The sequence below is a fragment of the Staurois parvus genome, unplaced genomic scaffold (genome assembly GCF_062004578.1).
Source record: "Staurois parvus isolate SC_StPar_1 unplaced genomic scaffold, SC_StPar_1.0 ptg002217l, whole genome shotgun sequence".
Lineage (NCBI taxonomy): Eukaryota > Metazoa > Chordata > Amphibia > Anura > Ranidae > Staurois > Staurois parvus.
This window is the reverse complement of record NW_028320013.1, coordinates 40,001-50,000: the sequence shown is the minus strand read 5'-3', so window position 1 is coordinate 50,000 and position 10,000 is coordinate 40,001. Positions and strand designations below refer to the sequence as shown.

Genomic DNA, 10,000 nt, shown 5'->3' with positions numbered 1-10,000 from the left:
GACCCAGATGTGACGTCATACATGTCGCCTTTCGAGTCACAAGGAGGAAGGTCCCCTCCACCCGCCATGGCTGATGTGAATGTACAATATATGTAAAGCGCGGCGTAAATTGAAGGCGCTATATAAGTACCTGAAATACATAAAATAAAGGCGCTCCCCAGGCCCACAGATGGGCAAGCAGAGCTAAATACATGGCGGGAGCGCACACACGGGGGGTAGCACCTTTACTGGGGCCTGTGGAAGCAATCGGGGAGCAGCGTAGCCACCCAACTGCTTCTGCCTGTCAGTTTTAGACACAATCCCAATGGCTGCAGCCACCAGGTTGCGTATAAACCGCCCCCCCATTGTACGACGCACAGACCTGGTGGCGAAAGGGCTAAACTCTCAATATGCAGTCAGAACAAAATTAAAAAAACATTCCGCAGTAAAGTATTTCTTTATATTTGTATCCAAGCACTTACAGTTTTCATGTTTCGAAACCACTGGCTCTGGCGCTCTCAACTCCATTTGCCCCCCAACTTCCAGGCAGGAGTGTGCGCACTGAGCGCAACCTTGGCCCACTGCAAATCTATTACTTGGTGTACAGTGGGAGCGGGGGAGAGGCCATCCATCCTGCCCTATGGGGCCGTCACTTTGTGTTGATGCACACAGAGTAGGGACATTGATGGTTGGGAGCGTGCAAGGCGACAGAGCCTCCTGAACGCAGGAAATCTGGGGCAGCGATTTTTGGATCGGCTCGAACAAGAGGAAAGGCAAGCTTTCAAAGAAGCAGCAGACAAGGGAAGTGCGAGGGTCAGCCGCTGTAATTGCCATCATTTTAGGGTTTACTAACACTTTGGGAGCCCAGCCTTAACCACTTGCCCTCCCGAGGATTTACCCCCCTTAATGACCACGCCTCTTTTTGCTACTCAGCGCTGCACTAATTCAACTGATAATTGCGCGGTCATGCAATGCTGCACCCAAACGAAATTTACGTCCTTTTTTCACACAAATAGAGCTTTCTTTCGGTGGTATTTGATCACCTGTGCGCTTTTTATTTTTCACGCTATAAACAAAAAAAGACCAAAAATTTTGAAGAAAAACGATATTTTTACTTTCAGCTATAAAAAATATATAGTAAACTCAAAGTTGGTTATAAATTTAGGCCAAAATGTATTCTGCTCCATGTTTTTGGTAAAAAAATTCCAATAAGTGTATATTGATTGCTTTGTGTGGAAGTTATAGCGTCTACAAACTATGGTATAGATACTGCAATTTACGCCTTTTTTTGCTATACAGCGCCGCGCTAGTTTAACGGACAATTGCGCGGTCATGCAATATGGTACATAAATGAAATTTATGTCCTTTTTTTCACACAAATAGAGCTTTCTTTCGGTGGTATTTGATCGCCTGTGCATTTTTTATTTTTTTGCGCTATAAAAAAAAAAAAAACTGACAATTTTGAGAAAAAAAAACAATATTTTGGACTTTTTGCTATAAAACATGTCCAGTAAAAAAAATGTAAAAATCAAATTTCATCATAAATTTCAGCCAAAATGCATTCTGCAACGTTTTTGCTAAAAAAAAAAAAAAAAAATAAGTGTAAATTAATTGGTTTACGTGAAAGTTATAGCGCTTACAAATGGCGGGAAAGATACTGGGATTTTTAATTTTTTTTTATACCATTAATGGTGGCGATCAGCGACTTATGGCAGCAATCAGCGACTTATGGCAGCAATCAGCGACTTATGGCAGCAATCAGCGACTTATGGCGGGACTGCGGCAGACATTCTGACACTGGGGGGGGAACTGACTTGATCAGTGCAGCAAAAAAAAAAAAAAAAAAAACACTGACTGTACTAATGGCACTGGGGAGGAAGGGGTTAACTTTTTATTTACTGAAAGGGTTAACTGTGAGGGGAGTGTTTTACTAGGGGGCGGGGGTGTGTACTGCACAGGGTATGCTGATCAGGAGAGATAAACTCTTCTCTCCAGCTCAGCATGTCAGGAGCTGACAGGGAACTGACAGAGAGCAGAGCTACTGCAGCCCTGCTCTCTGTCAGTGATTGCCGCTAATCAGTGGGACCAGGCGACTGACATCTGCAGCCGTGATCGGCGGGACAGGTAGGGCGGTGGCGCCCCTCGCGCCCTCCCCCTACTTGTTTTGCAAACACACGTTTTAAGACGTGGTTTTGCCCAGCCGTGCCGCCCTGCTGCCGTATTTCTACAGTGGCTGGGCGGCATGTGGTTAATCTCCGACTTCTCCACAATGGTGGACAACCAAGAAGTGTAACAGCTGAATGACAGCTCTGTCGCCAGCTCTAGACAATGGAATCAATATGGTCATCCACACTCACCAGGTCCACGTATTCCAGAATCATGTAATGTGGCTCCGCCTCCCGGCACTGACCCAGTAATCGTACCACGTTGGCGTGGTTGAGTTTAGCAAACATGTCCATTTCCCGTCTGAAGTCCATCTGTAGCTGTTCATCGCGAGTCTGCAAAGCCTTTACCAGGACCACGGCATCTTTCCCACTGGCATCAATGCCCTGAGCCTTAGCAAGGAACACCTCACCAAACTCACCACGACCTGCAGGAGACAAACGCACGTCATTACTCAGACACACAAACAGCGCGGGTGACGAGGGAATCGGCTAAATGCAGTCACATGCAGAATGTCTGGGCAAAGCACGCTGATGGAAAATTAGTAAAACGTGTCGAAGTAAAAGCAAACAACCTCCGAAGGATGAAGAACCAGATGGAATTCTTCCAAATCCCACCACACAATTGCTGTTTACGAATTAGAATTATCAACACCTACAGGAAGACCGTGGGTAGATGTCAAATATGCATCGCATGCAAGACAACCAATCCACATTTCTGATCCAGAGGCATCTTCAGTATGTGTCGTATATGTAGTCATTGCAAAATGCCGTACCAGGTTCACTCCCTACAAAAACAAGAACTAATCATTTGACTTTGGTGCCCAAGTGTTTGAATACTACCTTTGTAGATGATCAGAAGGAAGGAAGGGAAGGGGGTTGCGTTTAGATATTAGGTGGAGAGGGACGGGGAGGGAGTTTCCAAATGGTCAGTCCGCCCCTGGGGAGTGCAGAGTGTGACAATGTGATAGCGTTTAAATAATAACAACATGAAATACAGCTGATGGGGGAGTAGACCGCACAACTATGGGATAAAAGTCAGACCTGGCATGTACTTTGGATGGTGAGGGGATGGAGGTCAAATAGGGAGAGTACCTAAATCTACTGATAGGATGAGGGTTGGGTCAGGTGAGTACCTATCTTGGTGATGAGATGGAGTTCAGGGGCGAATATAAGATAGTTCTAAGATAGAGGTTGGATCAAGGAGGTACCTAGCTTGATGATGGGATAATGTCTGCAAGATCAGGGGAGTACGTAGTGTAGCGATGGAGGTTGGATCGGGGAGTACCTAGTACAGCAATGGGATGGGGGTCATATCAGGGGAGTACCTAGTGCAGCAATGGAATAGGGGTCATATCAGGGGAGTACCTAGTGCAGCAATGAAATGGGGGTCATATCAGGGGAGTACATAGTGTAGTGATGGAGGTCGGATCAGGGAGTACCTACTGTAGCAATAGGATAGGGGTCAGATTAGGGGAGTACCTTGTGTAGCAATGGAGGTCGGATCGAGGGGTACCTAGTGTAGGGAAGGGATGGGAGTCAGATCAGGGGAGAACCTAGTGTAGCAATGGAGGTCGGATCGAGGGGTACCTAGTGTAGCAAAGGGATGGGAGTCAGATCAGGGGAGTACCTAGTGTAGCGATGGAGGTTGGATCAGGGAGTACCTAGTGTAGCGATAGGTTGGGGGTCAGATTAGGGGAGTACCTTGTGTAGCAATGGAGGTCGGATCTTGGGGTACCTAGTGTAGCAAAGGGATGGGAGTCAGATCAGGGGAGTACCTAGTGTAGCAATGAGATGATGAGCGGGGTGTACAAGCACCTAGTGTGTTAATAGAATGGAGGTTGGATCAGGGAAGTTCCTAGTTTGAGTAAGAGGATAGAGATTGGTGGTTAGGATTATTTTCGGAGGCGACTTAACCCAATGTAGTGAAAGGATGGAGGTCAGAACAGCTGAGTACCTATCTTGGGGATGAGATGAGTTAGAGGGGAAATTTAGCATAGTTAGAATATGGAGGTTGGATGAAGGGTGTACCTAGCTTGGTGATGGCATGAGGTCAGTCAGATCAGGAAGTACTTTGTATAGTGATGGCACGGAGGTTGGATAAGGGGACTAGATGGGGGGGTGGTACCTAGTGTAGTAATCAGATGGAGGTTAGATCGGGGGGACTACCTCGTGTAGTGATCGGGTGGAGGTTACATCGGGGTGGGGGGATTGCGGTTTACTACCTTACCTTGTGTAGTGATCAGGTGGGGGAAGGATAGGTGGGAGTACCTAGTGTAGTGATTGCATGGAGGGTGGATTTCCTTGTGTACTTATTGGATGGAGGTTGGAGCACCTAGTGTAGTGATTGGACGGAGGTTGAATAGGTGGGAGTACCTAGTGTGATTGGATGGAGGGTGAATGGGGTAGGATTTCCTTGTGTAGTGATTGGATGGAGGTTGGATAGGTGGGAGTACCTAGTGTAGTGATTGGATGGAGGCTGGATAGGTGGGAGCACCTAATGTAGCGATTGGATGGAGGTTGGATAGGTGGGAGTACCTAGTGTAGTGATTGGATGAAGGTTGGATCGGGGGAAGTTGATTTTATCTCCGGAACTCAGTCTCTTGTTTGTCAGTGTGGTGAGCGGCACTTCCTCCTGGATCTCAGCAGTGGTCTGTCCATTGTGTAGTGTGGGACCACCTGGAGACAGGGAAACAGAATTACATAATGACCACACTGTTCTGTGTGGAATAATGGCTCTCCACCAATCATATAGCTCTGTAAATCGGTCATGTGATGGCGTTTTGTGCCAATCATGTATCTCACCATTCAGACACTCCATTTCTGGCTCTTCTCCATCCTTCTTGTTCAGTCTTTTTGCTTTGCGGCGTTTCTTACAGTAGAACATGAGCCCAAGTACGATAATAATGTACACCACTGCAGCGCACACCGACAGACTGACTGTGCGGATCATATCATACGGGGGGTTGAAGTTCTGATCCTGCTGCTCAACGGGCTTTTCTAGAGAAAAAAAAAAAAAAGAGACAATAGAGAGCCAATCCATGAGTCTACATCCCATCTACAGTGTGACACCTTTGGTGTGCACCTAACAACCCACCTACAGTGTGACCCCCTGCAGCGTACATCTGACAACCCATCTACAACTTAAACCCCCCCCCCCACCTCATGGAGTACACCCGACAAACCATTTTAGAGCATGCCCTCTGGTGTACACCTGACAACCCATCTACAACTTAACACCCCCCTCCCCACCCCATGGTGTACACCTGACAACCCATCTACAACTTAACCCCCCACCCCATGGAGTACACCCGACAACCCATCTACAACTTAGCCCCCCACCCCATGGAGTACACCTGACAACCTATCTACAACTTAACCCCCCACCCCATGGAGTACACCTGACAACCCATCTACAACTTAGCCCCCCACCCCATGGTGTACACCTGACAACCCATCTACAACTTAGCCCCCCACCCCATGGAGTACACCTGACAACCCATCTACAACTTAACCCCCCACCCCATGGAGTACACCAGACAACCCATCTACAACTTAGCCCCCCACCCCATGGAGTACACCTGACAACCCATCTACAACTTAACCCCCCACCCCATGGAGTACACCTGACCACCCATCTACAACTTAACCCCCCACCCTATAGAGTACACCTGACAACCCATCTACAACTTAACCCCCCACCCCATGGAGTACACCTGACAACCCATCTACAACTTAACCCCCCACCCCATAGAGTACACCTGACAACCCATCTACAACTTAGCCCCCCACCCCATGGAGTACACCTGACCACCCATCTACAGCATTACTTTGGGAAGCATTTACTGTATATAAGGAATTGTCCAAACAAGAGTTTCCTCGCCAGCACATCCCGCCTGCAGTGCAGAATATTTCCAGACACAGATCGTACAATTACAACTCTCTATATATGGAATAAAATGATTATCTGTAGACAATCATTTCAACACAAATGATAGAGAATAATGCCTTCATAAATACGATTTGTAAAAAAAATAATTGAAAGTTATAAATACATTAACAGGCTCTGATTACTCCTATAGAATGACTGATCTAAGAGAAAACTCCGGGATAAAACAGACAGGTTAATCATTTATTCAGTTCCCACACTAAACCTACACAGCCTCCAAAACATATTAATATATGAAAATGAAGTGGTAAACATGTCAATCAATTATATAAAAAGGTTCCATGCCGAGACCCACTCAGAATCACATTTCAACAAAATATCCGAAGAGCCATCCGAAAAGAGAATTTTGCATCTATTGTTGCATAATTTACATTGGTCCAAACTGGAGAAATGTTACATAGTTGGTGTGGCAAAAAAAAAAAAAAAGACAAAAGTCCATCCATTTCAACCATTTAAAAAAAAAAGAAAAGAAAAGAAAAAAAAAACAAACAACAAACAGTTATAATTCTACACCCACAGCTGATCCAGAGGAAGGCAAAAAAAAAACCCAGCAAAGCACGATCCAATTTGCTCCTGCAGGGGAAAAAAAAATTCTTCCTGATCCTATGTAACTATGCATGTACCGTACATAGCTGATCCCCACGGGGGCTGGAAATCCCTGTAGTAGGCTCCATTATCACAGTGATTGCTGCTGGCTTCTGGGACCCGTGTGGAGGTCACTCGTCCAGCATGGGCGCCATTCATATAACACTTTGTGCCTTCTCAACGAATCCAAAGCATTTCCTGATAGGATGAGGTGGAGATCATTGATGCCACCACCTTTCTCTCCACCTCATCCACATAAGGGAACGCTTTGTATAATATAGCAGTGTTCAATAAATAGCGTCCATGCCGAGTGAGCGACCCGCTTTTCTGGCCAAACAGCATGGCAACCTCTTGGCTTGGAACTTGGAAGACATTAGCAATCACTGTGGTAGGGGTGCCTACTACAGTGATTTCCAACCTCCACAGGTATCAGCCAGGTACGTGAAATTCAGATTTACAGAGTAACTTCATCCTAAAGGGGAAATTCCTCTTTATTTCAGGTACTTATATAGCACCATCAATTTGCGCAGCGTTTTACATATATATTGTACATTCACATCAGTCCCTAACCCTCAAGGGGCGTACAATCTAAGGTCCCTAACTCACATTCATACACATACTAGGGACAATTTAGACAGGAGCCAATTCACCTACCAATATGTCTTTGGCGTGCGGGAGGAGACCGGAGTACCTGGAGGAACCCCACGCAGGCACAAGGAGAACATGCAAACTCCAGGCAGGTGGTGCCGTGGTTGGGATTCGAACCAATGACCCTAGTACCATTTAGGCACTGTGCTGCCCATACTCTTTATGCCCCTCCCCCACTCCTTTTCTTTTTATAGTAGCAAGTACCTGGTTTTGACATGTACCCGCTCCCTCTTCAGGCTGAAATGCCACCGGAAGTTCCCCCCATAACCTTCAGGGGCACATCACAGGTCTGAGAAGGCTGTTTGACCAATCACGAAGTGCAGCGGGGTTGGATTCACGCATGCGCAGTCAGCTGTCAAAGCTGCAAGGAATCACAGCCAGCTGCCCGTAGTGAACATGCCGGCCCTGGGACCCGAAGACCGCCAGATGGGACCCCTGGACAGGTAAGTGCCCTTTTATTAAAAGTCAGCAGCTACTGCATTGGTGATTCCTGTAGCTCCATCAGATACAATGTCAATCTCCTAATAATTTCAACACACCAATCCAGCTGCCCAGTCAAAATTAGTAATAGATTGCAAGAAGTTAGCTGGGGCAAAGAAATGACACAAAGCGGCTGCTACTGAACGAATACCCAACCTGCAATGAGATCCACCGATGATGGGATATAGGGGGGAATACAGGCCCCGCATTGTGAGGGGTAACAATCTGTATTCCAGAGGCTCCATGGTTAAAAAAAAAAAAAAAAAAAGAAGGACTGCTGACGTGCAAATAGATGTATTTATGTGCAAGAAACAAACATGATGAAGCAACAGAAAACCAACAGAACTCTAAATACACGGCTGATAATACCTTGTGTCATCTACAGTACAAATGGGTGAAGCAAATCTGTAGCCAGAATAATATGTGGAAAGTTCCAACATAATGATGCAGCACCAAGAGTATGAATCAGCAGATGTACCACAAGTCACAGCAAGCCAATATACCGAGGAAAGAGGAGATCAGCTTGTGAAGATGTGCGAGAAATCTGCTGCCTCATCAATTCATGGATGGTTAAAGTGTTACTAGACCCAGCCTTCACTATATCCGCTCTCCCCGGACCCCGCGTTCACTATATCCGCTCTCCCCGGACCCCGCGTTCACTATATCCAGTCTCCCCGGACCCCGCGTTCACTATATCCGCTCTCCCCGGACCCCGCGTTCACTATATCCGCTCTCCCCGGACCCCGCGTTCACTATATCCGCTCTCCCCGGACCCCGCGTTCACTATATCCGCTCTCCCCGGACCCTGCGTTCACTATATCCGCTCTCCCCGGACCCCGCGTTCACTATATCCGCTCTCCCCGGACCCCGCGTTCACTATATCCGCTCTCCCCGGACCCCGCGTTCACTATATCCGCTCTCCCCGGACCCCGCGTTCACTATATCCGCTCTCCCCGGACCCCGCGTTCACTATATCCGCTCTCCCCGGACCCCGCGTTCACTATACCCGCTCTCCCCGGACCCCGCATTCACTATATCTGGTCTCCCCGGACCCTGCATTCACTATATCCGGTCTCCCCGGACCCTGCATTCACTATATCCGCTCTCCCCGGACCCTGCATTCACTATATCCGCTCTCCCCGGACCCTGCATTCACTATATCCGCTCTCCCCGGACCCTGCATTCACTATATCCGCTCTCCCCGGACCCTGCATTCACTATATCCGCTCTCCCCGGACCCTGCATTCACTATATCTGCTCTCCCCGGACCCTGTATTCACTATATCCGGTCTCCCTGGACCCTGCATTCACTATATCTGGTCTCCCCGGACCCTGTATTCACTATATCCGGTCTCCCCGGACCCTGTATTCACTATATCCGGTCTCCCCGGACCCTGCACTCACTATATCCGGTCTCCCTGGACCCTGCACTCACTATATCCGGTCTCCCTGGACCCTGCATTCACTATATCCGGTCTCCCCGGACCCTGCACTCACTATATCCGGTCTCCCTGGACCCTGCACTCACTATATCCGGTCTCCCTGGACCCTGCATTCACTATATCCGGTCTCCCTGGACCCTGCATTCACTATATCTGGTCTCCCCGGACCCTGCATTCACTATATCTGCTCTCCCCGGACCCTGTATTCACTATATCCGGTCTCCCCGGACCCTGCATTCACTATATCTGGTCTCCCCGGACCCTGCATTCACTATACCCACTCTCCCCGGACCCCGCATTCACTATATCTGGTCTCCCCGGACCCTGCATTCACTATACCCGCTCTCCCCGGACCCTGCACTCACTATATCCGCTCTCCCCGGACCCTGCACTCACTATATCCGGTCTCCCCGGACCCTGCATTCACTATATCTGGTCTCCCTGGACCCTGCATTCACTATATCTGGTCTCCCCGGACCCTGCACTCACTATATCCGCTCTCCCAGGACCCTGCATTCACTATATCTGCTCTCCCCGGACCCTGTATTCACTAGATCCGCTCTCCCCGGACCCTGCATTCACTAGATCCGCTCTCCCCGGACCCGGCATTCACTATATCTGGTCTCCCCGGACCCTGCATTCACTATATCTGGTCTCCCCGGACCCTGCATTCACTATATCTGGTCTCCCCTGACCCTGCATCCACTATATCCGCTCTCCCCGGACCCTGCATTCACTATATTCGCTCTCCCCGG

General features: G+C 48.3%; 1 protein-coding gene across 1 annotated transcript in view; it reads right to left on the bottom strand.

Annotated features, from left to right (window-relative positions):
• The window catches only part of PTK7 (protein tyrosine kinase 7 (inactive)), a 48,149-nt gene that overhangs the window by 6,992 nt on the left and 31,157 nt on the right, over positions 1-10,000 (bottom strand). The window contains exons 14-16 of the mRNA XM_089665488.1: positions 4,947-5,141; positions 4,680-4,820; positions 2,337-2,569 (exon numbers count right to left, since the gene is read on the bottom strand). Coding sequence (XP_089521614.1) covers positions 2,337-2,569; positions 4,680-4,820; positions 4,947-5,141 — 569 coding nt within the window. The remainder of the gene's footprint in view (positions 1-2,336; positions 2,570-4,679; positions 4,821-4,946; positions 5,142-10,000) is intronic.